Here is a 27,978-nt window from a genome sequence, read left to right as displayed (position 1 = left end):
CCTTACTCCTACATGCTTTTTCTCATACTCTGCATGGGTCATGCTGCCTCCTCTCAAACTGTGGGCAGACAAACATAGCACCAGGGAGAGCTATTAGCAGCAGCAGAAGATCACCCAGGAGCTCTAAGATGTTTATTTATTAGAGTCTTCCTGTTGCTTAAAGTCCTGACCTCCTCACTAAGCAATTTGGAGTCAATGTGGATAGAATGGCGAATAGTGTGATCAGTTTGTCAACTTCTGAGACCCGTCGGTCTAATGATTATTTTCCTGACTGGACTCCGTACTCACAGTCGTCCCTGCTTAACTGGACAACCAACACACTGTAGGAAACATGGTAATGTAACTGTTGCTCAACATGGCCTACTTTGACTTTATGCCATTCCATTTCATATGTGTTTATTGTCAGTATTTGCTGTTTTGATATGATTTTCATCATTGTCCATCATGTTTTTACATATGTTACATTTACATTTACATTCAAATGTCTAAATTGGCCCTATAATCTCTGTCATTACAAACACACATGTAGGTTTGATGCTCCTGTGCTCCCACTTAACATAGCTAGCTACACAGCAAAATGTTTTGACTCAATGTGAGGGTTTCTAATTACTGTGCATGCCCAGTGATTTCACAAAACACTCGCCGTATTGGTTGGCCTGCATCTCCCCTTTGAAAAGCAAGGCATGAGTCTAGCACATAGAATTACAAGAAGGATCCCTTTGGGAAAAAATGACTGAATTAATGTTTTGCTGTTTCAAGTGCTACTCAGACTCTGGAGAGGGGATGGCTATATGTTTATATTCTTTATAGCTCTGGATGAGAGTACATTGGAGATGTAGGCTTAGGAACTGAAGTGACCATCATACCAGTATGTTTCCACTGAATCACCACATGAAAACAAAAGTTATTTCTTCAGCAGTAAAAATGATGTACTGTCTTGCCTGGTTACCTCAGTAAGCTCTCAAACATTGAGGTCACTCATGGAACGTCATACAATTCAGGCTTTAAGTTTAATGCTCTCTGTGTACTTGTTATATCTGTGATCATGGGAGGGAGGGAAAACTGGCAGTTTGAATAACACTATGTTCAGCTGTGACTTAATTACAGGTAGGACGATGTGCAACTGATCCCCCACTTTTAATACAATGAAGTGTTTTTAAGATCACTGCTACTGCTGGACTACTGCTTTGCCACCAACTTCAAGCCATTCTGCTGCTCAAGGCATCATAAGAAAGGCCACATTTGCAAAGCAAACTGAATATAACATCTGCTTTTTTAGTGGCTAAGTGATGGTTTACAGTAGAGCCACAAGATTAGGCCTGTGTTTATTTTCTCTCATGTCATTTGGCGTGTTCTCATGGAGGACGTTAGCACATTCTAACCTGAGGTGGTTAACTAAGATGTTTAGGAAATCTGCTATGTAATTAAATGCCTGTCTGTAAATTTAGCTGTGTAATGCAAGATACTTGCCCTCAGCATGTTATGCGCCCCTGGCCAATTTACTTCAGGTAACATGTAGCATGACTTTGTTCGGGTATTATAAAGGAGAAGTTATCTTTAAATTCTACCCTTTATTTAATAATATAGCTAGTTCCATTATTATGGGGACAAGCACAGTTTTCAAGGAGCCAATTTACCTGGAGAGTTGAATTAGTGTGTAAAAGTGCAGCAGTCAGTCTGCCCCCCTCAGGGTAACCATTTATGGAACCCAAAAGACACTGAACCTAGACAGCTCCTGATTAAGTGTCTGTAATGATTCGGCAGTGTGTCTTTAGTGCAGTTCAGCTGAGTTTTGTTTCAAATTATGCAATGAGATCATTCTGTTAACTGGCCCGTAAATTAAAACAATGTTACAGCAATATCGATTTATTTAGATCACAGGTATGAATGTCATGGCACGCCAGTACATTTAAATAGTCCAAATCTGTGCACAAAACCCAAACAGCACAGATGATTGAGCTTACAAAGAAAACTTGTTAAGTACTGTGTTAGTTTGCATTATTTGCCTTAAGACTAAAGCACATCATCAACACAGGGACCGTAAAATGAATGCCAGTGTACTTTTCTTACTGATTCCCTCCCATATTTGATTGAAAGAGGTTCGTTCTAAATACAAACGCTGTGGCTTTATGTTAAGGTCTTATACTTTGGATACATGGTAGGTGCTTCTCAGCTTCTCAACTGAACAGATGTATAGCATCTTGGTTGGTTATTGACAGGCAGCTCATCCCAACTATACAATACACACTTTTGTTCTCATCTCCAGTGTGAAGCATTCCTAAAAAGCTAGTATGTGTTGGTTGCTTAGTGGTTGCCACAGCAGGCTATAATTTGATTCAAAAGCAGTCACACAGAACTGACCCACGTGCTAAAATGTTGAATAGAAACGTGAATAATGTAACAGAATGTAGGATATCAGAGATACACAGGGACGGATGCTATAGCAACCCTCTATTGATCAAGCTGCTATTCCAGTTCACCATTCATTTTGTGTGTTTGTGCCTTTGTGTGGTATTTGGACGGTCATCCTGAGGGTGGCTGACAGGACAGTGTTATCTCCTGATGACCATTAGAGAGCTGTTGCTCAGACATCACAAAGTTAGTTGGTCTGGTCTGGGAGAATCCGCATCTGATTTGTTGAACTTTTAAAAAATAAACAGACAACACAGGAAATGTAGCCTTTGAAGTTATATTGGTGTCAGAAATGGCTCAGATGCCCTGCTAAATTACATAATCCATGGGCTCACTATTATACATACTATTTCTCCCAGACATTATGTATACAAGATAATTTATACTGAAATACTTGAAGATACTTCAAAATCCGCCACCGGCTTAGAAGGAGTTGTTTGGGTAAGCTGGTAAGTGAAGAGAAATGTTAAATATCAGAATGTACTCTACCCACACTGGGATATCCTAATGCAATAAACTGCAATCTGAGACAAGACATTTATTTTAGTGACCGAGTATGAGGGATGTGTATTTATTTAGTCCCCAGTGTTTCTTCAGCAAAATGTCAGCACTCAGCAGCAGACTGTTAGGCAGGCTTGCTGTTTACACCCACAGGGTGCTCTCTTGTTGCTCAGACATAACAGTAACCATGAGTCATGAACCTGCTAGCTCTGCTAATGCCACTTTCCCACATTACAAACCCTTGGATGCGCTCATCTTTTTTTCATTTCAAACCAGCAGTGACCTGTCATGCTTTTCTTAGAGCTTGTCATCATGCCTTGATAAAATAGCACTGTAGGGCAGGTTACTTATGTGCAGAGATCAAGAAGCATTCAACCATAGTATGACATAACACACAAGCTTTATTCAGAACCCCCTACAGGTGCTGGAAAAGTGTTTTCAGGTCAGTGACATGTTCCAATGGGTCAGCCCAGGATATGATTTTCTATTGACCCAACATCAAGCTCCACCCTGCATCACATCCCACTTGGCACAGATGTCAGTTTAACGTCTAGTTTGGATTTACACTCGGTTGAGTTGTGAACTAACGTGAATTCAATGTGAAATCAACCAAAAATGTCTCCTCGTCATTGGATTTAGGTTAAAAGTTGGGTGAAAAAAAGACGAATATTCCCTTACACTTATGACTTTCTGCAAATCCAATCAGTTTTCTGCGTTAATTCAATGTCATCACATAGAATTTGGGGGTTGAAATGACGTGGAAACAATGTTCAGACTATGAAGAACATAACAATCTTTCACAGAAACTCTCTGGACCCCGAAGCAGGTGTTTCTATCACCTTCAGGAGGAACACAGCTTTCCAAGACAATGATCCAAATATTTATAAAATGAAAATCCCACATGTACGGAATCTCCACCACATTCTGAATTCTAAATACTTATGAGCCCACCACCGGATACAGGGGACCCCAGTCCAGTGTGATGTCCTACCTCCTCTACACTTTACTGGGGAACGGTCTGAACTGTGGTGACCCAGTCATGCCAGATGGTTGTTGTCTTTGGAGGTATCAAGAGGGAGTGTCCATGTTATTTGCAGAAATGGTCCTGAGATTTAGGAGAGGGTTTTAGAGGAGGACTAGTCTCTTGTTTCATAAAAGTATACAAATTGAGTAGCCAGAATGCAGATTTGGTTACTGGGTGCACTGCAGAGATTTGTATTTATTATGGATCCCCATTAGCTGCTGCCAAGCCAGCAGCTACACTTCCTGGGATCTGGCTAAATTAAGGCAGTTATACAATTTTAAAACATTACAATACATTCATAACAGATTTCACAACACACTAAGTGTGTGCCTTCAGGCCCCTACTCCACTACCACATATTTGCAACACAAAATCCAGGTGTGCGTGTGTGTATAGTGCGTATGTTATCATGTGTGTGTATACATGTGTCTGTGTCTATGTTTGTGTTGTTTCACGGTCCCAGCTGTTCCATAAGGAGTATTTTTGTCCGTTTTTGATCTGATTCTGCTGCTTGCATCAGTTACCTGATGTGGAATAGAGTTCCATGTAATCATGGCTCTATGTTGTACTGTGCGCCTCCCATAGTCTGTTCTGGACTTGGGGACTGTGAAGAGACCTCTGGTGGCATGTCTTGTGGGGTATGCATGGGTGTCCGAGCTGTGTGCTAGTGGTTTAAACAGACAGCTTGGTGCTTTCAATATGTCAATACCTCTTACAAATGCAAGTACTGAATGAAGTCAATCCACCTTTCCTAAGTCCCTTTTTGTGGCACCTGACGACACGAATGAACAGTAGTCCAGGTGCGACAAAACTAGGGCCTGTAGGTTCTGCCTTGTTGATAGTGCTGTTAAGAAGGTAGAGCAGCGCTTTATTATGGACAGACTTCTCCCCATCTTAGCTACTGTTGTATCAATATGTTTTGACTATGACAGTTTACAATCCAGGGTTACTCCAAGCAGTTTAGTCACCTCAACTTGCTCAATTTCCACATTATTTATTACAAGATTTAGTTGAAGTTTAGGGTTTAGAGAATGATTTGTCCCAAATACAATGCTTTTAATTGTTTTAATATTTCAGACTAACTTATTCCTTGTCACCCATTCTGAAACTAACTGCAGCTCTTTGATAATTATGAATTAAGGATCTGACACTTTTTTTCAATTTTCACCTAAAATGACATACCCAAATCTAACTGCCTGTAGCTCAGGACCTGAAGCAAGGATATGCATATTCTTGATACCATTTGAAAGGAAACACTTTGAAGTTTGTGGAAATGTGAACTTAATGTATGAGAATATACCACATTAGATCTGGTAAAAGATAATGCAAAGAAAGAAAATGGTGTGTTTTTTATTTTCTTTGAAATGCAAGAGAAAGGCCATAATGTATTATTCCATCTCAGGCACAATGTACATTTTGGCCACTAGATGGCAGCAGTGTATGTGCAAATATTTAGACTGATCCAATAAACCATTGCATATCTGTTCAAAATGTTGTATGAAGACTGCCCAAATGTGCTTAATTGGTTTAGTAATACATTTTCAAGTTCATAATTGTGCGCTCTTCTCAAACAATAGCCTGGTATTCTTTCATTGTAATAGCTACTGTAAATTGGACAGTGCAGTTAGTTTAACAAGAATTTAAGCTTTTTGCCCATATCAGATATGTCTGTGTCCTGGGATTTTTTGTTGTTGTTATTTAAAACCTCATGCTAATCACATTAGCCTACATTAGCTCAACCGTTCCGCGGGAACGACACCGATCCCGTAGAGGTTAAGTGTTGCAGTCATTTCGGTCGCTGTAGTAGCTGACGTGTATAGTGTTTAGTCATCTGCCTTTACTCAAAGCCAGTGGCATGTCGTTAGTAAAGATTGAACAAATTAAGGGGCCTAGACAGCTGCCCTAGGGAATTAGACAGGTAACTTTTTATCCACAATATAGCAGAGGGTGTAAAGCCATAACACATACTTTTTTCCAGCTGCAGACTCTGATCGATAATGTCAAAAATCACACTGAAGTCTAACAAAACAGCCCCCACAATCTTTTTATCATCAATTTCTCTCAGCCAATAATCACTCATTTGTGTAAGCTTGTTGAATGTCCTTCCCTATAAGCGTGCTGAAAGTCTGTGGTCAATTTGTTTACTGTATAATAGCATTGTATCTGGTCAAACACAATTTTTTACAAAACTTTACTAAGGGTTGGTAACAGGCTGATTGGTCGGCTATTTGAGCCAGTAAAGGGGGCTTTACTATTCTTAGGTAGCGGAATGATTTTTGCTTCCCTCCAGGCCTGAGGGCACACACTTTCTAGTAGGCTTAAATGTTTTTTTTTTAAACACAAAAAAAACAAAACAAAGGCAAATAGGAGTGGCAATATCGTCCGCTATTATTCTCAGTAATTTTCCAATCAAGTTATCAGACCCAGGGATTCCCGAGTGGCGCAGTGGTTAAGGGCGCTGTACTGCAGCGCCAGCTGTGCCACCAGAGACTCTGGGTTTGCTCCCAGGGTCTGTCGTAACTGGCCACAACCGGGAGGTCTGTGGGGCGACGCACAATTGGCCTAGCGTCGTCCGGGTTAGGGAGGGTTTGGCCGGTACAGAAATCCTTGTCTCATCGCGCACCCATGACTCCTGTGGCGGGCCGGGCGCAGTGTGCGCTAACCAAGGTGCAAGGTGTTTCCTCTGACACATTGGTGCGGCTGGCTTCCAGGTTGGATGGCGTTGTGTTAAGAAGCTATGCGGCTTGGTTGGGTTGTGTATCGGAGGACGCATGACTTTCAACCTTCGTCTCTCCCGAGCCCGTACGGGAGTTGTAGCGATGAGCCAAGATAGTAGCTACTAAACAATTGGATACCACGAAATTGGGGAGAAAAAGGGGGAGAAAAATTCAACAAACAAAAAAACACAAAAAAAAAGTTGTCAGGTGTTTTGTCATTATTGATAGACAACAATAATTTTTTCACCTCCTCTACACTCACTTTACAGAATTCAAAATGACGATTTTTGTCTTTCATAATTTGGTCAGATATACTTGATATGTAGTGTCAGCATTTGTTGCTGGCATGTCATGCCTAAGTTTGCTAATCATGCCAATTAAGAAATAATGAAGTAGTTATATCAATATCAGTCGGTTTTGTGATGAATGAGCCATCTGATTCAATTAATGATAAATCTGAGTTTGCCTTTTTTCCCAAAAGGTGCTCCAAAGCTTTTTACTATCATTCTTTGTCATTTATCTTTGTTTCATAGTGTAGTTTCTTCTTCTTTTTATTCAGTTCAGTCACATGATTTCTCTGTATGTTTGCCAATCGGTTGTGCAGCCAGACTTATTTGCCATTAATTTTGCCTTATCCCTCTCAACCAACCAATTTTTCAATTCCTCATCAATCCACGGGGAGTTTTTACAGTCTGCTTATTAGTAACTGGGATAAGCAATTTCATAATTGTGTCAAGTGCAACATCTGATTGCTCCTCATTACACACCATAAACAAATATTATTTACATCAACAACATAGGAATCACTACAAACCATATTGTATGACCTCTTACACACTATATTAGAACCAGCTTTGGAGCTTTGGTTTTCCTAGATATGGCTATTATATTGTGATCGTTACATCCGATGGATCTGGATACTGCTTTCAAGCACATTTATATAGCATTAGTACATATGTGATCAATACATGTTGATGATTTCATTCCCGTGCTGTTTGTAACTACGCTGGTAGGTTGACTGATAACCTGAACCAGGTTGCAGGCACTGGTTACAGTGAAGCTTTTTCTTGAGTATGAATGTCATACGTTACAAGCAAGTGATTAATTTCATGAACCTTGTTTCTTAAGCTACATATGTTAACATGGGCTATTTTTTGCACTTTTCTGGGATGCTTGTTTGTTTTCATTGCTTTACTGGGAAGCTTAGTAGATTTTTTTTTATTTTTTTTTTATTTCACCTTTATTTAACAAGGTAGGCTAGTTGAGAACACCTTTATTTAACAAGGTAGGCTAGTTGAGAACACCTTTATTTAACAAGGTAGGCTAGTTGAGAACACCTTTATTTAACAAGGTAGGCTAGTTGAGAACACCTTTATTTAACAAGGTAGGCTAGTTGAGAACACCTTTATTTAACCAGGTAGGCTAGTTGAGAACAAGTTCTCATTTGCAACTGCGACCTGGCCAAGATAAAGCATAGCAGTGTGAGCAGACAACAAAGAGTTACACATGGAGTAAACAATTAACAAGTCAATAACACAGTAGAAACCAAAGGGGGAGTCTATATACAATGTGTGCAAAAGGCATGAGGAGGTAGGCAAATAATTACAATTTTGCAGATTAACACTGGAGTGATGAATGATCAGATGGTCATGTACAGGTAGAGATATTGGTGTGCAAAAGAGCAGAAAAGTAAATAAATAAAAACAGTATGGGGATGAGGTAGGTGAAAAAGGGTGGGCTATTTACCAATAGACTATGTACAGCTGCAGCGATCGGTTAGCTGCTCAGATAGCTGATGTTTGAAGTTGGTGAGGGAGATAAAAGTCTCCAGATATTGTCATGTTATTTATGTTAGTGCAGGGTGACCTGCACACAGTGGACTACCTACTAGGGCACACAGCCTCAGTGCTAACAGCATAAATCTGGTTCATAGGCACATGATTGCTGCATACAATAGCTGTAGGATCAGCAGAGGCATGCAGGACAGTTAGAGGGACATAAATTACGTTACATGTACATTTGCTAAAGCGTTACGATGACTCAGCGACACAATGGTAGGGATTAACTGAGCTGGGCATGGGTCATTGATAAGTCATTGTCTCAACACAGCCTTATAATGCTATGAAAGGATCCAGGAACCCAAATGTTTGGGTGGATCCCATCCTCCTTATAAAACGTGTTGTTTCCAAAAAGGTATCAAAATTGTCAACAAAAGTTACACCTATTGAGCTTCAATAATCACGTAGCCAGTTATGAAGAAGAAACCTGCTAAAGTGTTCAATGCCACAATTCAGAGAGGGTATAGGGCCAGATATGATGGCTATTTTATTAGTGTTTAGCAGAGAGTCAATCAACTCTTTGATATCCAGTTTCAACTGCTCAGAGCTGCCCTTCATAATGTCATTAAAACCCACATAGACTATGATAGAATCAATGTCCATGTCCTGGCGTAGTACATTCTGGAGCAGCTTAGTAATGTAATTTACTCCAGCTCCAGGATAGGACATTGTTTTTGCACGAGGAACAGTCACATTCCTTACCATGGAGCTGCCCAAAATCAGGGCTGGCAAGAAAGACGAGGAAATCTGCCCACTCCCATGCTTCACAGGATTCTGAGAACCCTTTAAGGACGGGCAAGAGGCAGGATAACTTGAGCCTGTAGTTTCCGGCACCTGGTGCAGGACTCCGACAGATGGAGAAGCCTCGCTCGATCCAGAGCAGGGACAGAAGGTTGCCGACGTCGACTTTGAAATCGTAAGGGAAGGAGTAGGAGTAAGCCGTGCGACCACAGACACAGGTACCCCCAGCGACCAATGTGCAGGAAGATCAGGCTCCAGGGCGGTGAAACTAGTCGTTGTTTGTATCCACTCCAGGCCTCTCTTGCTGTGTTCCTTCGACTCCGCTATCGGATGGGGGAAGGGAGGCAGGAGATGCCTCCCCTGGCGAACGAACTCTGGGCAACACTGGCCAGCCTGATAACAATAAACGACAAAGGTTAGGTTTTTCTCCTGTCCAACATAGACTAGTAGATGGAGTAATAACGGAGAGCTTTAAAGGAAGTAGGCTAGTCAGCCAGACAAGGTCCAAAGGGATCATTCTGATCACGACCTGATATGCCCAGACTCTCCCTCCATCTCCACACCGGAGCTGGAATGCACTGAGTTCTGTGGAATGATCTGTGGAATCATCACAGTGGTATTTCTCCATTCAAGGTGCATCTTCTTTGATGCACCTTATGTCTAACCTTCTTTTCAGTGAAATGATCTTGATTGGTGATCTCAACTGGTGTTGGTTAAAGCCGGTGTCTGATGAATTAAAAATGTAATTCTATGAATCTTACCCAGTTGATTAACTCACTCACCCACTCGCTCAAATCTTAAATGCCCAGATAAATCTACCCTGGTTGATTTGATATTGACAAATGTTCCACATAAATATTCTGCGGTTGGTGTTTTTTGTAATGATTTAAGTGACCATTGTGCTGTTGTTGCTGTTAGAAATAATAATGTTCGAAAGACAAACCCACGTTTTATTCGTAAGAGAAATTTGAAGTGTTTTAATGAGCAGGCTTTCTTTCTTTCATGATTTGTTTTATTTTGACTGGAGCAAGATTGAGCTTATCCCTAATGTGTTTTTTTCCAAATAGTTAACAAACATGCCCCATTCCGCAGGTTCAGAGTTAAAGGGCGGTATAATCCATGGTTTTCTTCTGAGCTGTCTTGTATTATTCACGACCGTAATCTAGCCTGGACTAAAGCAAGGAAATCATGTTCTGATGCTGATTGGCTTATTTTTTGGCAGTTACTAAACAAGTGTTCTTTTCTTCTCAGGAAGGCCAAGTCTGAATATTTTATGTTTGTTACCACTGATAACCTGAATGACCCTAGAAAGATTTGGAAGGCTATTAAGTCTATGTCTGGTAACAGTAAAGTTAATGAATTACCGTCATGTGTTTTGAAGGACTCTGTTGCTGTATATGACAAAACTGAAATGCTGAATTGTTTCAATGAGCACTTTGTATCATCTGGTGGGCTGTTTGATTCAGTGTCCTCTGTCTCTGTACAACCCTGTGTGGATGAACCAGTGAGAGCTGGTCAAACTTTTAGCTTTTTGCCATTCTCAGTGCAGGTGGTACATAAAGCCCTGAAATCCTTAGATCAGAGAAAGCCTGCAGGTCCTGATCTTTTGGATCCCTGCTTTTTAAATCTGGCAGCTGATTTCATAGCTGAACCACTGACATATCTGTTCAATCTAACCCTGGAATGTAATGAAATTCCAAACATCTGGAAATCAGCATTTGTGCTACCACTTTTACATAATTATAGGCCAATCTCAAAGCTATCACCCCTGGTGAAAATACTTGAAACCCTTGTGAGTGAACATCTAAAAGAGTTTTTATTTACTAACTCTATTTTATCAATGTACCAATCGGGCTTCAGGAAGAAGCATAGCACAATTACAGCAGCCATGAAGGTTTTAAATTATATCACTGAAGCCCTTGACAAAAAACAGCAGTCTCACTTTTTATTGATCTCTCTAAGGCTTTTGATACAGGAGATCATGCTATACTAAGGCAGAGATTGTCGAGTGTAGGTCTTTCAGAGCATGCAGTTGCATGGTTTGCTAACTATCTGTCTGATAGAACTGAGTGCACTCAATTTGATGGACTTATGTCTGTTAAATTGTCTGTCTTTAATGGTGTGCCCCAAGGCGCTGTACTTGGTCCTCTCTTATTCACTATTTATATAAATGATTTAGACAAAAATGTCCAAAATGCGCAACTTCATTTTTATACTTATGATACTGTTATTTACTGTTGTGCCTCGTCTCTTACAAAAGCTTTCCAGAACTTGCAAACTGCTTTTATACTGTTCAACATACCTTGTGTCAATTGAAGCTTATCCTCAATACTGACAAAACAAAACTAATGGTGTTTTCTAAAGCAAGAAATAGACCTCTGAACCTTTCACCTATTACTACCTGTCAGGGCAAGGAGATTGAGGTTGTAACCTCTTATAAATATCTTGGAATTTTAATTGATGACGGCCTCTCTTTTAAATTGCATATTCAACAACTTACAAAAAAATTGAAGCTGAAATTGGGATTTTATTTTAGGAATAAGGCCTGTTTTTCTTTTGAAACCAGAAGGAGGCTAGTATCAGCTACATTTGTGCCTTTACTTGACTATGGGGATATTTTAAAAATGAATGTTTTCGCTCAGTGTTTGAGATCAATTGACACCCTTTACCATGGCACTTTGAGATTTATTTTAAACTGCAAAACCCTTACGCACCACTGCATTTTGTATACTCGGGTTGGCTGGCCTTCTCTAGTCACTCGTAGGCTCAGGCACGGGTATACTTTCATTTACAAAGGCATTTTGGGTTTACTACCTTTTTATTTGGGCCTTTTTATTGTTCAGAAATGTGGTGGGTACTCTCTTCGTTCGCTGGACTTTATCCTACTAACTGTTCCAAATGTCCGAACGGAATTTGGTAAAAGGGCTTTTATGTGCTCTGCGCCATCGTCTTGGAACTCCTTACAAAATACTTTTAAACTGGAAGAACTTGTCCCGATTAGTATTTTAAATCACTGATGAATGATCTTGAGACTGATTCCCTGACCTGTCAATGTTTTTAATTTGCTGTTTTTGATTGTGTTATACTCCTTTGAATTCTATGGTTTTTACTAGAATACTTGTAGTTTTTCATGTTGTTTGTCTGTCATTTTTGTAATGACTTGGTGCTGCCTATCTTGGCCAGGACGCTCTTGAAAAATAGATTTTAAATCTCAATGAGCCCTTCCTAGTTAAATAAAGGTTAAATAAAAAAATTACAAAAATAAAAACAAACTCATCACTATGAGCAAGTAGGCAACATATTTTCCCATTGAGGAAAATGTGTATTGTTGATTAAATGGCTTCATAACTCTATTGTGTAAATTTATTCTAATTCAGAATCTGTTGAAATATAATTGAACAATAAAGAGGGTGGTGTCTAGTAACATTTGCCAGTCATAATATCCCTACAATTATATTGAAATCAGTCTACGTCGCTTGGCAAGGCATGGTAGCCACATTGCACCAGGGACCATAAGAACCATGTTTCCTCCTACAGAGACTCTCCATTGAGACAAGAAACATCCACATATACATTTACCTCCCACAGCAGATGCATGGCTTTCACAAAGCTAAATTAAGCAGGGCCTAAAAGTGGTTGATGGGCCACCATGGAGGTCAGAGAGAATGTGAAACCATAAACCAGGCCTCTCCTCTAGCAGAGACCCCCAGTCTGTTTATGGATGCTTGGTATCTGCCGAAATGCTGCTTATGCTGCTCAAATATCTCATGTGATACTGTAGCCACCACTTTATCCTTGTCAACGTCTCTGGTGAATGGTTATGGATTGTTCTGTGTGAAGGAAGAAGGAAAAAGGTCTGAGGTCTTACTGGAAACATACTAAGGGATACCAGGAACAAAGGATAGCAGACAATGGTGTTTGTGTGTTTTATGACCTTATGGATGTCAATTAAGCTTTTCTTTAAAGGGATGCAAAACTGCTTTAAGATGTTCAAAATTCGATATGTGATACAAATGTACCGCAGCCTATGTATGTGAAAAACAACTCCTGTCTGTATCTAATCTTTATCTCCATCTTTTCTTGGGCCAAAAAAACCGTTTGAATATTTTAACTTATGTTTGTGCTGACCTCAGGCCTGTCTCTTATGTTAATAGAACCCTGAGTCTCTGGACAGGTCCATCCAGAACACCCTCTCAGACCTCTACCCTCCCTTCGAGGCCACAGCCCCCACCGTCCTGAGCCAGCTCTTCCAGGTCATAGAGGAACGTTACCAAGGAGACGCACTCAAGTGTCTGCTGGACTTCCTCATTACAGCCAAACACATCCTTGAGAGTGTTCAGCAGGCTGCCTGTGTGAGTCAACAGCCTCCGAGTTATACACATCAACACAGACGCTATACAAAAAATACATAACAGTTCACCATACACATTATATACAGGCATTTAGGCTCAAATAAAGACCACCTATACAAAACAAAGTTACCTCAATTACAAAGCTTGCAAAGTAATGCTAAGTGTAAAGACAAATGAAATGGTAAAGAAATGTCTGTCATTTTTCCCATCAGGCCCAGTACTCTGATGTGGTGTTCCGCTGTGAGGGCTGGCCTCTGTGTCTGCATGAGAAGGTGGTGATCCAGCTTGCCTCCATCAACCCCCTATTGCTGCGCCCAGGGGACTTCTACCTGCAGGTGGCACCCTTTTCTGAACAGTCCGCCCGCATTGTGGTCCGGAGCCTGCTGGGGGAGGAGGAGGGACAGGGTCGGGAGGTAGAGGAGACACCCATCCCTGAGACCTCCTACCCCTGCATCTTCACTGAGGACTGGCTGGGGGAGCTCAACCATGGCCGCCATGGCACCCTTCTCAGCCACTGTATCCTCTCCACAGACCAGGGCATGGTGAAGGTGCCATGGGCACAGGTGGCTCTACCTGAGTTTGTGGATAAACCCAGAACTATGGCCTTGTCATCTCCTAACCCTGCTGCTACTCAACAGGAGAAAGTGACAAGGCCAGTGCCCTCGTTGGCGCTGCCTCCCCCTGCCTCTGGGTACTCTGTGGAGACTAGGATCTCTCCTGCTAAACATGGCATTGCGGTGTCGCTGTGTCTGGTGGACAGTAACTGCTCCAGGCTGGTTAAGGTGGATCAGGATAGGCCTGTGGCTAAGCCCATCGGCTGGGTGTCTCCCAACACATGGGACAGCCGCAGCAACAACACCTCTGAAGTTGAGGGGGAATACATAGACTTGGTGGAGTTCACTAAGCAGAAAGAAGCGTCGCTCAGTGGGGCTCACAGTCACACACACCCCAGAGCACCCATATTTAGGCCTGTTACCCTCAACAGGCCTGGTGTTCCTTCGGCTCCAGCCCTGCCCCCGCCCCCGGCCTTGGCTCCTGCCCCCCACCGGCCCCTCAGGGAACCGTTACACTGTGGCCGGACCGTCCGATTCCCCGAAGACCCCCCCTGCACCCCCTGCATGAGGAGGAGAATGGGCCAGGTGTCCAAAGCACAGGAGATCAGGTGCCGGTACAGAGAGTCTTACCATTCAGCACTGCAGAACCCTGTTACCTTTGAGAGAGACAATAGACTGAATACACTGGCGGTTCTAGAGGAGGCTAGTCTATGTGAGGGGAGACTGGGACCAGAGGGTAAAGAATTATGTCCTGGTCCCTCCCAGCAGTGCTACTATCCAGACCCAGGTCACCATAACCAGACTCCCCCTGTTAGCACGGTTCCCTGTTGGAAGTCTGGAGAAAGTAACACTATATCCAGTGGAGTTTTGCAAGGCCTATGTGGCACTAGGGAATCTACAGACATTACTACCAAATCCAGTGGAATTTTACAAGGCCTGAATGATACCATAGAGGATGATGGGAGATGTCCCTCCTCTCTGTCGACCACTATTGTGGACATATCAGAGAAGTGTGAAGTTGTGATACAAGGAAGAAAAAGTAGGGACATTGACTTCACTACAAAGATGATTCCCAGCTTACATGTAGTGAAATGTAAAAACACGACAGCTTTTGGACTGGTTTCCCCAAAGATGAACAGGCGGAGACTGCCCAACCAAGGTAAGAGGTCTACAGCATGGCATGTTGTTGTTATTCTGTAGTATATTAAATATATCACATACCTCTGTATGATCCCTCCTTCCTAAAGATGTCTCCCAGGCTTGCCAACCCTTCATACCCATTACAAATGGACACCAGACCCCTCCACTTGAAATTACCCAGCAGCCACTGGGTCACTATGCTGTGCCCAGTTCTAAGGTCCTGTTACCAGCCTCAGCAGAACACAGCACTCACCATCTCCAGATGGGAGTCGCATGTCTAACTGGTATGGAAAACCCCCTTACATGGTTTGCCTCAGAGACAGAGGTGTATGATATCTGTCCAGGGAAAGTGTATCAGATCCTCATGTTCCCCTCTCCCATACTCAGGTGGCAGAGACAGGACAGGTCGGTTGGTGGTTGAGGTGCACGGAGACAAGGAAGGATGGAGATCTCCTTTAGTGTCAAGTCTGGAACTCAGCAAACTTCTGCTCTACCTCCACTCTGTAATCAAGTATGTTTGATACCCCCTGGGCTGGTCCCTCGCTTATGTAGCCTGAACCATTGGAACCATTCTTAATTCATTGTTTTCATCTTCATAATTTATAGGCGAGAACTAAGAGAACTTGGAATGACACTAGTTATTGATGCTCGGAAGACTCCACCTCCACCACAGTTCAATAAGGCCTTGTTGGTGGTTCAGGTAAGAAGACTTGGCATCTTCCTTGTCATTTTGGAATCATCACTACACAACATCACCACAAGAGGTTAGCAACTATCTAAAGAAGTATTCCCTTGTAATGTCGAGATCACAATTTATTTATCTCAGTTGTTATGTCGAGATCACAAGATAATGAAAAGTACCACGCATCATCCATTCATTTGTTCAGATGCATAATAACCACTTCATCAAGGAGCCTTGTGGCTGCATTGATCGCAATGCACTCCTGGGGCATGTCTCCCAGGCTCCGTGCTGGCCCCCAAGACCACAGCCAATCGCATGAAAGGAACAACACAGCTAATTTGGCTAGTCTGGTGAGCTAGCTAGTTAGCTAGGTAGTCTTGTTAGCTAGCTAGCATGTTATCTATGCTGGTTGTCAGCTTACATAACAGATATGTTTAAAATTATAAGAGACACTTGTTTTGTGGATAATATTTACATTTACTGTGGGTGAGCTCCATTCAAGACAGGCTGATCAGATTCAATAGGCTGAAAAGTCAGGATGCTGCGTTGTAGGCTGTTTTATAATTAAGGCTCCTTGCAGGCAGATTACATGTCTAAGTGCTTTAAAGGCAGATGCATATAATCCAGAATGGGTGAGCTCAATTCCTGGCAGGTTGATCAGATTCAATAGTTGCCCCAGAGGCTGATCAATCATAATTGTGCCTTTGCTGACAGATTCCAAGGCTGAAATGATCAGCCTATGAGGCTGAAATTTAATCTGATCATCCTGTCAGGAATGGATACAGCCACTCTGTAAATGTAAATATAATCTATAAAACATTAAGTGTCACTTACAATTAAACACATACTGTATGAGTTATGCAAGTCAACAACCAGAATAGTTAACAAGCTAGTCTTGCTAACAGAACTAGCTAGCTCGTACTCAGTCACTCACAAATCTAGCCAATTTAGCTGTGTTGTTGCTAGGGGGTGGCAAACAGGCTTGGCCTGTCAGACATCGTTCAGGGGTTAAACGCCTCAGGTAAGGCCTCAGGTAAGGTAAGGGAAATTTAACTTGCTAACATTCTAAGTTATACACTGATAATGAGCGCCAAGCACAAATGAAAGTGTGATGTTAGCATGAGATGTACCATCCCTTAGTGTAGCAATCAATATAAATGTATGCGCTGATCCACCATGGGCACTGCTGCCTCAGCCATACTGTCAATCTGTCATCAATACATCCACAACTCCTATTTTGCTGTGTCGTGATCATGAGAAAATTATTGTGATCTCGACAAAATAACTTTCGTTATGTAGTGATCATGAGATAAATAAGTTGTGATCTTGAAATAATGAGGGAATTATTTTATTCCTACCCGGACTCTGGACTTTTCCCTCTGTTTATTCTTGTCTTTACTCCCCAGATTGTGCTCAGTTTTACCTGCAGTTATAGGCTACTGTATTTACTCATACCTATTTATTACTGTGAGGTCTCCTATTTGGATTATGTTACAGGAGCAGATTCCCCATGCAATACACAGTGTCTTGATCCTAGTGGAGAAGGAGAGCTGCCATCGCACAGAGAAATGTCCTAGACTACAGGTCAGATCTGAATCAAGGGTTTCCTCTAATGATTTCCATCAAGTTTAGAATTTTAGAAATAGTTAATGCATTCATTCTAGGTGGCTTGCTCTCTGATGTCACTGACTGTGCCATTCTCTATCTATAAGTAGATTGCTGTGGTGACCTCACTGAAGGGGTTGCACAAGCTGGTGGAGGGGAGTCAGCTGACCTCAGGCCTAGAGGGCACCCTTCCCTACAACCACATTGACTGGCTGCAGCTCCATCAGGTAGGCCCCTAGAGGGCACCCTGTCCTAAAGCCACCAGGATTGGCTGCAGCTCCATCATGTAGGCCCCTAGAGGCCACCCTGTCCTAAAGCCACCAGGACTGGCTGCAGCTCCATCATGTAGGCCCCTATAGGACACCCTGTCCTAAAGCCACCAGGACTGGCTGCAGCTCCATCATGTAGGCCCCTATAGGACACCCTGTCCTAAAGCCACCAGTACTGGCTGTAGCTCCATCATGTAGGCCCCTAGAGGCCACCCTGTCCTAAAGCCACCAGGATTGGCTGCAGCTCCATCATGTAGGCCCCTAGAGAACACCCTGTCCTAAAGCCACCAGGACTGGCTGCAGCTCCATCAGGTAGGCCCCTAGAGGACACCCTGTCCTAAAGCCACTAGGACTGGCTGCAGCTCCATCATGTAGGCCCATAGAGGACACCCTGTCCTAAAGCCACCAGGACTGGCTCCATCAGGTAGGACAGTCAGAGCATCAAAGCAACCTCAGACTAGGTTCTGTTTGCTCCTAGCAGAACTCGTCTAGGCTTTAGCGCACGACTGTGATTGCATACACCCTTAGAGACATTCTCTTGAAAAATGAACAGTTGATCAATCACCGACTGTGATTGCATACTCCCTTAGAGACCTTCCCTTGAAAAATGACCAGTTGATCAATCCCCGACAAAGGGGCTGATAGGTTATACATTTGACTAAAGTATACTTCGGCTACCAAACGTCAACTTGCCTTGAGAGAAGAGCAACAAAAAAAACACCAAAACGAACAGAACTGGCACAACATTTAGTCACGTTTCGACTGGATATTATGCCACAGCCTTTTAACAGACACTACAGAACTCTTGTTTGTTCTGCTTTGACGTCTGATGTTCAGAACATTTATCTTTCAGAAACTTCATCCCTTTATGTCAGATCTCCAGGAGGCCTCAGGTTTGCTACTAACAGCCATCAGGAAACTAGAGGAAGACCGTAAGATTGACACAGTGCAGGTATTGGATTTAACCTTGACGACACTGTATTATTGAAAACATGTTGGAATGGACAAGGGGTTCTTATTATCCTCAAACCCTTCTCTCCCTGTGTGGCAGGATGTACAGAGGTGTATTCTAGAACAGAGAACTCTGATGAAGGATGTTCTGGAGGACAGACGGTTGGTCGTTTTGCAAAGGGAGGGAGGAGCCATGCTGGCTAGACTGAGAAGGGAGAGTGACCTCAGATACTCTCACTGTGAGGATTACAGGTATACTACCTCTCACTGTTTATTATGAGCAGGATAATTGTGGGCCTTCTTCAAAGGATGCTTATCAATGTATTATTCCCTTGACCTATGACCGCTTTGTGCAGTGATGCAGTGGATTCTGTGACCTGCATGTACAACCATGTAGAGGAGCAGGCCCATGTGCTGGTGCACAGATCCAACATGTCCCTGGAGCACCTAGAATACCTGCTCCAACTCAGAGAAATGGAGGGCCATTTCTCTAAGGTACATTCAGAGGCTCCTCATATGGTATACATACTTTATATCCATTAGGTAAACACTTTGGATATTTAGTAACCCTCCTCCCTTCTGTAGATCAGGGAATGGTTTGATGCAGAAGGGGAACGGCGGTTGTTGGAGGCAGAATCCGTGGAGGACTCTAGAAAAAGAGTGGAGCAGACTCTCCGTAGTTTCAGTGTATTCCTCACTAAAGCCAATGTAAGTCAGTCTATCTCCACTCACCCAATGACCCAAAGTGGTGACACTGTTTCATGCAGAAATTGAAGTGTCCATGAAAGTCCGTGTTTCAATTGAATCAGATATTTACTGTAACTGTCCATTAGGAGCAGAAGCACAAGGCTATGGCCCTGATGACGGAGGCAGAGAAGATCCAGGGCCCATCCCCATACCCTGAGACTGAGGTGTTCAGGACCATGGTCTGCACCTTCAAATATGGCCTGGCTGACTTCCTCTCCCGGGCAGAGAGGTGCTGTAGTGAGCTGGAGACTATGGTCACTGTGTGCAACTTCTGTGAGCAGGTTGGTGTCTATACTGAAAACTGGATTGGTTGTTGTTCCACATTGTTTAGTAAACATTTCTGTCAACTCAGTTGTCCTTTCAAGGTTTTTGAATAGGCTGAGTTTCATGGGGATATGCATTTAGATCTTCTTGAGTTACAGGCTACAGTTCCGATGTAGTCTACACTGTTGTTTTGAATTATGTACAGTGAGCGAGGCATACCCTACCTGTATTTAGTTTCAATCGAAGCACATATTTGGCCTGCTGTCGCGCGCTGTTGAGTTTTGGCCACATGAAAGAAAAATGTGACCATTTGATCTCAATTATCCTAAAATCAGCCTCCCGGGTGGCGCAGTGGTTAAGGGCGCTGTACTGCAGCGCCAGCTGTGCCACCAGAGACTCTGGGTTCGCGCCCAGGCTCTGTCGTAACTGGCTGTGACCTGGAGGTCCGTGGGGCGATGCACAATTGTCCAGGTTAGGGAGGGTTTGGCCAGTGGGGATGTCCTTGTCTCATCGGGCACCAGCGACTCCTGTGGCGGGCCTGGTGCAGTGCACACTAGCCAAGGTTGCCAGGTGCACTGTGTTTCCTCTGACACATTGGTGCGGCTGGCTTCCGGGTTGGATGGTGCTGTGTTAAGAAGCAGTGCGGCTTGGTTGGGTTGTGTATTGGATGACTTTCAACCTTCGTCTCTCCCGAGCCCGTATGGGAGTTGTAGCGATGAGACAAGATAGTAGCTACTAAAATAATTGGATACCATGAAATTGGGGAGGAAAAAGGGGTCAATTATTATTATTTAAAAAAATATATATATATATCCTAAAATCTTATAAGAAATTAGGTGGTGTTTTTGTCTTACAGTAGCAAGGTTATGCTATTATATTCGGTTCTGTTATGTAGAATACTATCATTATGTGATCTTGCAGACATTGATTCAGCTTTGATCTAACTTTATTAAAGGGATACTTCTGGAGGCCCCTTGTCTATTTCCCCAGAGACAGATGAACTCGCAGATACCATTTTTATGTCTCTGCTTGCAGTTTGAAGGAAGTTACTAACTAGCTCTTGTACAATTGCTAATTGCTGGACACAGGGAAAAAAACATGTTATCTACAAGTACATCTCACTCTGAGAAGTAGATAAATTGGCTCATTGCCAAAATCACAAAGGTTCCCTTTAAACAAGCACCATTCACCAGAGTAGCCTGTTCTCTACGAGTAGAGCAGAGACTGTGCGTAACGTAGAGAACCACATAGCTGTTGGGAAGAAAGTTCCAGAAAAGTCGGATCCACAGCCACTCCATTTGGATAAGTATTTTGCCTTTCTTCCAGGCTACTGAGCTGGCCAAAGACTGCAGACAATACCTGGACCAGGTTGTCAGACGCCCAGAGACGGATGATGTCTCTACACTCCAGATGTACCAGGAGAGCTTTGTCCAGTTCTCCCCAGAGCTCTTCCAGGAGGTGAAGGGCCAGGCGTGTGCTTTGAGGGGCTCCAGGGGCATGCGGGTGTGGAACGTAGCGTGGCTAAAGTGTCAGGAGGTCAGGCAGCAGCTAGAGGAGAGACTACAGGATGTGGAGAGGGCCTTGAGGAACACAGGCCCCTGGCATGAACAACTTAGAGCTCGTGAGGATGAGGCCTTGGTTCATACAGTGACTCATCGTGATGGAGTTCTGGTACTGCCCAGACCTGGTCTACCACACTGGTACAATCCCCCATCAGGCTCTATGATGGGAAGGTATAACGGGGCCTTGGAGAGCAGGAACAACTCTGTGACCTGCTGTAATATAAACTTCAAGCCTGAGAATAACAGACCTTGTAAACGGTCAAAGACCACCACAATGCCGGCCTCTCCCCATATCAGATCCATTAGGAGAGCGGAGAGAGAGCCCAGTGGGAGAGAGGCCTGCCGAGGGAGGAGCAGAGAGGCCGCCACCCTTGCCGACTTGCACACTGTGGGCTGTGAGTGGTTCCCGTGGCAACGCGGGGGCCTGGGCCGGTCCATGAGCGAGGACTCGTGTGCGACCGCCACGTCCAGTCAGTCTGAGTCTTGCGTCCAGACGCCTTCCTGTTCCCACGGGAAACCCTCCTGTCGGATCCTGCAGGCCGCTCAGAAGTTCCAGATCTCACGGCATGGCAGCTTCTGCTCAGAGGAATCCTGTAGTGTCCGAGAGGGGGCAGAGAGGACCTCTTCAAGGAATACTAGCCCATCAGTGAGGAGGTGTGAGGGAACAACATCATTGGCAAGTTCAGAGGAGAAGGCTGGCAATATTATGTGAGTTCCTAATGGAGCAAAACCTTCACCTTAGATTGACTCAATGCGTTTTTACTTTTGCTTCATCTACTCTAAGCTTGCACTATCTTGACAAAGGTACATTTCAATGATTCATTTTCTGTTATTCCCAGAGGACTGAAAATGTGTGTTTGGCTGTGTTGTTGATGTAACTTTATCTGTAGAAAGCTGCAGCGGATCATGGCGGAGCTACTGTTAACAGAGAGGGAGTATGTGCGCTCCCTGGGTTACATCCTGACTCATTACCTCCCCCTGCTGGAGAGGCCTGACGTGCCACAAGACCTGCGGGGCAAACGTGGAGTCATCTTTGGGAACCTGGAGAAGCTGTATGACTTCCACGGCCATTTCTTCCTCAGAGAGCTGGATGCCTGTCAGACAGAGCCTTTACAAGTGGCTCGCTGCTTCCTGAGACACGTGAGTTGCATGTTTGAGTCCTATAACTCTGTTGTTTAGCTGAATTTGCTACTGAAGTTGAATACATTTAATATTCCTGTTGTGACTGTAAACTCTTCCTCCTATATGTAGAGAGACAGTTTAGGCCTCTATGCTCTCTACAGCAAGAACAAGCCTCAATCAGATGCCTTAATCCTTCACCATCGCCCTGACATCTTCAAGGTGAGGTACTCCCATCAATGCTCAATGTCAAAGATCAATGCTCACTTCGTATCAATGCTCTCGCCATCCCTACTGTGACCAATCCTCTGTCTCCTCTCCTTCCACCCCAGAGGAAGCAGCAGGAGCTGGGGGATCACATGGACCTGTCCTCCTACCTGCTGAGGCCCATCCAGAGGATCAGTAAGTACAGCCTGCTTCTGCAGGACATGCTGGGGATGTGTGGGCCTCAGAGAGACAGGGAAGAGCTCCAGGCTGCAGCCGATGTGGTCCGCTTCCAGATGCGTCATGGCAACGACCTCCTCACCATGGACGCCATCCAGGACTGTGACGTAAGTTTACCATCCAAATCATCACAACCTCCAAAATGTGTCACTTATGAACAGCTGTCCAAATGGGGGGTAAATGTGGGCATATAAGTGGGAAATGATCACCCATTATTGAATGAACAGTATCAAGAATTTTCAGGAATAAACATGGATGTATTTGTCTCCACCCCTCCCTCCGCCACCAGGTGAATCTGAAGGAGCAGGGCCAGCTGATTCGCCAGGATGAGTTCATTGTGTTCTTCAGAAAGAAGAAATGCTCCCGCCGTATTTTCCTCTTCCAAGATCTCATCCTCTTCAGCAAGACCAAGAAGACCAATGTGGGCAATGATGTGTACATCTACAAACAGTCTTTCAAGGTGTGTATACCATATTTTTTTAAATTAAAAAACGAACATAAGACCCAATTTACAGAATGGATTTTGAGCATTGTAAATATTGTTCAACAAAAATAATGCTATCTTAATGGCCTTTATGTTTGCTATACAAAGACCAAGTCATCCAGCCCTTATGTTGACATTGGTAACCGCAAGCATTCTTCATTTAGTATTTATTTCACTTCTGTTTCTGTCTAGACATCTGATATCGGGATGACACATAACTCTGGAGAGAGTGGTTTCTGTTTTGAGATCTGGTTCCGGCGGAGGAAGTTCCAGGACACGTACACTCTGAAGGCTGACAGGGCGGAGGTGAAAAGGGCCTGGACCAGAGACCTGGAGCAGATCCTCTGGGAACAAGCTACCTACAGCAGAGGTGAATCCTCATTTTTGGGGGGGAACTCAGTCTGGCTTTCAACTTAATCTTGAAAGTTGTAATAGTAGAATCACAAGGTGCTATTTCTAAATTGGGTCGTGCATCATCAGTTCCTCTTGTCATGTTAGTCATTACATACCTTAGAGAGATATTTATAACTTGTTATAAATGTCCAGATCAACTAGCCCATGTCAGCTAATGTTCTGTAGCTAGGTTTTTTAGCCTATCGATTTTCTTGTAATGTTTGAGTCACTCAAATATCACACGAATAAACATTAGACATGGAAAAATGTATAGAAAATTTGCTTAAAACTGCACTATTTTCTATGCACACCATGACAAAATGTGTAGAATTGCAGGAAATAAGCTTTAAACCAACACATTTTTCTCTCTGCCTACAAGAGGGGTGTGAACAGTGTGTCATGAACAGTGATTGTGTCCATAGAAATAGATGTGGTGCCAGGTTGGGGATTTTCCCCAATGCTGGAATGGGAGCCCGAGTGAAAAGATTTGGGAACCCCTGTGGGGGTGCAATTGTGAAGAAATGCTATATCAGACACTAAATACGTCCAATTGATGTTTTGGTTGAGTAAGTTTGAGCATTAAGACAGGTGTTGTGTTTGGTGTGTTGTAGAACTGAGGATACAGGAGAGAGTGTTCATGGGCACGGGGAGGAACCCTTTCATGGACATACAGCCTAACGAGGCAGCCATCTGTGACAGGGCCACCAACTGTGTCCTGATAGGAAGAGGTAACAAGTCCACAGCCAAGTCCCATACCCAGGAACTGACAACACAAATGTGTAATGTACTCACTGACTGAATTGTCTCTTTGCTTTGTCAGCTCCTGTGCCGTCTTTTCCACAAACAGATCTTGAATGTCTCCGGCCCAACTCCATTGGTTCAGGCAGTAGTGCCTCTACCTCCTGCAGCCACTCATCTTCCTCCTCTGGACGAGGTTCTTTACCTCCTGTAGGTTACCCTGGTAACCAGATACAAGGTGGGGAAACCAATCACATTGTCTATTCCTCCCCGGAGACTGTGACTGAAGATGACCCCAATAACCATCATAATCACCAGAAACAAAACCTTCATCTTCTCAGTGAGTTTTCTTGTTCTTTCATTAGGGCCCTGTGTTTTGGCTAATCGTGCCAAATTACCTGAATTTTAACCTTTGCTTTAAGTCTTTTCTAGAAATGAGAATTAGACCAAAGTAAGTAAGTAATTGTCTGAGAATGGTGCTGGACCATCTGACATAAAAAGAAAAGGGGACAGTGATGAAAAATCTTTAAATAAAAGGTTGAAATCCAGGTAATGTGACATGATTAACCAAAACACAGGGCCCTATGCATGGTGCATGACTGCAGACTAACACAAACAGACATACAGAACATGACACTTGATATGTGCAAGCATGTGACTAAACGTGGGTGATGCCATATCTACTTACCTTTCTGTTGATTCCAGTGGACAGCATGGAGTCGTCAGGTGAGAGTGGCAGTGTGTTCAGCAGCTCGGAGTGCAGCTGCCTCTCTGCCATTGGTGGAGAGGTGGAAGACTCGTCATCTGTCCTGTCCCAGAGCTCCCAGTCCCGTGTCACCCAGAGAACAGCAACACCCAATCTCAGGAAGAACAGCTCCCCTGCTACGATCAGGAAGAAGCCCTCCATTGCTCCCAAACCACCAGTGCTGGCTGCTCCTCAGAGCCTGCAAAAGGTGTGGTGAAATGATGTGATCATGCCAGTAATTGGACCTAATAGTAAACCTTCATAATAATTACACTGTACATTTTCAAATGGATCATTTTAGTTACATATTTTATATAAAATCTCTATAAAGATCAAAGAAAACTTACAGCCAATAATTTCTTCACAGGGCAAAAAAATGGTTGCTATAGGAAAATCAACAGAAGTTTAACCAGTGGATTTAAGTGGTGAGTTGAGACCAAATACAGTACTTTTTATTACCATACAAGGTGCATACATGTGCAATGTAGTTGTTTAACATATTATGGGATTGATTTCCTTCTAGATGGTTCATCCTGTGGATCTCTGAGCAGTGATGATGGAGAGCAATCAGGCTGACAGTCAATTAAAAACTATGATAACAGACTGAATGGACCACTAGTTGACAAGCACTGAAGAGAAACTTTTTGTCTTTGAAGAACTAATGTATCTGGAATATTATAGATGAAATATCATGAAAAGGAACACATGATGGATTGTGGTCAGTTTTTAAAGTGTTTATGGTGTCCATGTATCTAATAATACTTCTTAAGCAACCACTTCTTTATCAGATAGTGCTTTAACTGAATGGCTATTGTTTTGCTGTCATTGGTTCATAGAACATACTTTTTTGTCTTTGTAATACTAGTAGTATTTCAGCTGTTAACTTTTACAAGGGATTTCTTTGGAATTTACACATCATTCACACCATGTCATGTTGACTCTCTTGATGACCCCATATTGATGACCCCATCTCTTGATGACCCCATATTCCCATGAAATGTCAAATATGGGTTAATATTTTTTTCTTCAAATTACACACATTTAACACTGTTTATAATGTACCGGTACACATGTCAAACTCAAACAACTGACTATAGAAACACTTGTTCCCATCAGTATTCTCTGCAGGCTCAGGACAACTTGTCAGTGGCACTCTGACATAAGTTCCTGCCCAGATTTATAGATAAATTAGGGATCAACTATTGATGTCCAGGTGGGATAGCAGAGGAGCAGCAAGTTACTTCATATTGTTTCCCGTTTTTCCCCAGCTTTGTACTATATTGCTGTGAAAAATCTCTGGAAAGGGAGAAAACCACTAAATTGGAATCATTTAAGGGGTCCATCTGGCATTTTCAACTCATCAGAAACCAGTTGTCCAGTTGTTCTAATAGTCAACATATTAATTTACAATATTCATTACAAACCATGTATATTATTGAGATCTTTCTTTTCTGTGAAAACTGAATGAGCAATTTTGCTTAGGGCTAGGTTCTATAAGAACTGCGGTAAACAACATCTGCATAGCGGTTGTTTTGGCGATGTTGTTTTGGGGGGGGGGCCTTCATGATGAGTTCAGATTTTTGTGGCCCCCACCCCCATCAAAGTTGCCCATCCCTGTTCTAGGCTATTGTCTGAACTTCAAACAGGCTATAAATACCCTAATTCAAATTAACATGAAAACATGTCATTATTTCTATCATCGATAGCGCCTACACTTTCTATCGCCGTTTTGAACACAGGAGCAGCCGCTCTCCAATTTGTCAACTCATACTGCAGTTATGGCCAACGCAGGTTAACTCTTGATCTGATTGAATCACAGTCTATCTTTTTAACATGTCAATATGGTGAGACTTTCTTTGAAACCACTGTCATCAATGTTAGTTTTGTTCATTGTCCACACTTTTTGGGTTATATTTTGGTTTTATTCTAAAACCCAATGTATATAATTCTCACTGAAAAGCTATTTATTATAGGATCAGTGCCATTTTTGTAGAGAAGTTAGTACTTTTTCCTGTATTTCTCCAGCAGCTGGTTTGAACATCAACTCACACTGATGTTGTGCAATCAGAAGAAATGGGAACAACCTCCTTCAATGGAATGTGAATCCTGACACCGCAGAGGTCACAGGCCATGACTAAACATTGTGACCTGACTGACCAAGCGTAGCCCTTTTGGTCAGCACATAGCCATCGGTTAAGCATCAGATAACATTGTTGTGTAGGCCCTGTTGAACTGAACGCTCCTCTACCATAGCCCCCCTCCGCTGTCCTGAACAGTTTGTGTCACAAATGGGTTACATACAATATCAGTAAACAAATTACTCATTGAGATATTCTTTATTTACATTTGGGTAGTCATTTAATTATAACCTCTGTGTTTATTCATGTATGTGACATAAAGCAATAAAAGGTTCATGAATTTAAAAAAAGTTAGTTATTCTTTTTCGGAAGTTTAAAAATAAGTTGTTGTAAAGTATATGCAGACCTGCATGCATGTGTGAAGTTTAGATGTGAGTCTTTAAGATTTGAGATTCTTCAAAGTAGCCACCCTTTGCCTTGACGACAGCTTTGCACACTCTTGGCATTCTCTCAACCAGCTCCACCGGGAATGCTTTTCCAACAGTCTTGAAGGAGTTGCCACATATGCTGAGCACTTGTTGGCTGCTTTTCCTTCACTCTGCGGTCCAACTCATCCCAA

At 43.0% G+C, this 27,978-nt stretch overlaps 1 protein-coding gene across 3 annotated transcripts; it reads left to right on the top strand.

Annotated features, from left to right (window-relative positions):
* The first annotated feature begins 49 nt into the window (after nt 1-49).
* On the top strand, nt 50-27,894 carry LOC109908103 (uncharacterized). 3 transcript variants are annotated; one of them, XM_020506565.2, is made up of 24 exons: nt 50-334; nt 13,387-13,584; nt 13,797-15,297; nt 15,386-15,562; nt 15,666-15,789; nt 15,885-15,978; nt 17,458-17,544; nt 17,676-17,792; nt 18,688-18,786; nt 18,886-19,037; nt 19,142-19,280; nt 19,371-19,493; nt 19,625-19,813; nt 21,123-22,066; nt 22,249-22,498; nt 22,610-22,699; nt 22,810-23,028; nt 23,211-23,381; nt 23,598-23,775; nt 24,410-24,526; nt 24,619-24,876; nt 25,242-25,489; nt 25,649-25,706; nt 25,805-27,894. In XM_020506565.2, the coding sequence occupies exons 1-23, from the start codon at nt 332-334 to the stop codon at nt 25,688-25,690; spliced, it is 5,520 nt and encodes a 1,839-aa protein (XP_020362154.2). In that variant the 5' UTR covers nt 50-331; the 3' UTR covers nt 25,691-25,706; nt 25,805-27,894. The 3 variants fall into 3 exon arrangements, with proteins under 3 accessions (XP_020362154.2, XP_020362155.2, XP_020362152.2); XM_020506566.2 differs by having other exon boundaries at nt 19,619-19,813; nt 24,646-24,876; XM_020506563.2 differs by having other exon boundaries at nt 51-334; nt 19,619-19,813.
* The last annotated feature ends 84 nt before the right edge of the window (nt 27,895-27,978 follow it).

This window comes from Oncorhynchus kisutch, linkage group LG17, assembly GCF_002021735.2.
Source record: "Oncorhynchus kisutch isolate 150728-3 linkage group LG17, Okis_V2, whole genome shotgun sequence".
NCBI classification, from domain to species: domain Eukaryota; kingdom Metazoa; phylum Chordata; class Actinopteri; order Salmoniformes; family Salmonidae; genus Oncorhynchus; species Oncorhynchus kisutch.
This window is presented reverse-complemented; position numbering and strand designations above follow the sequence as displayed.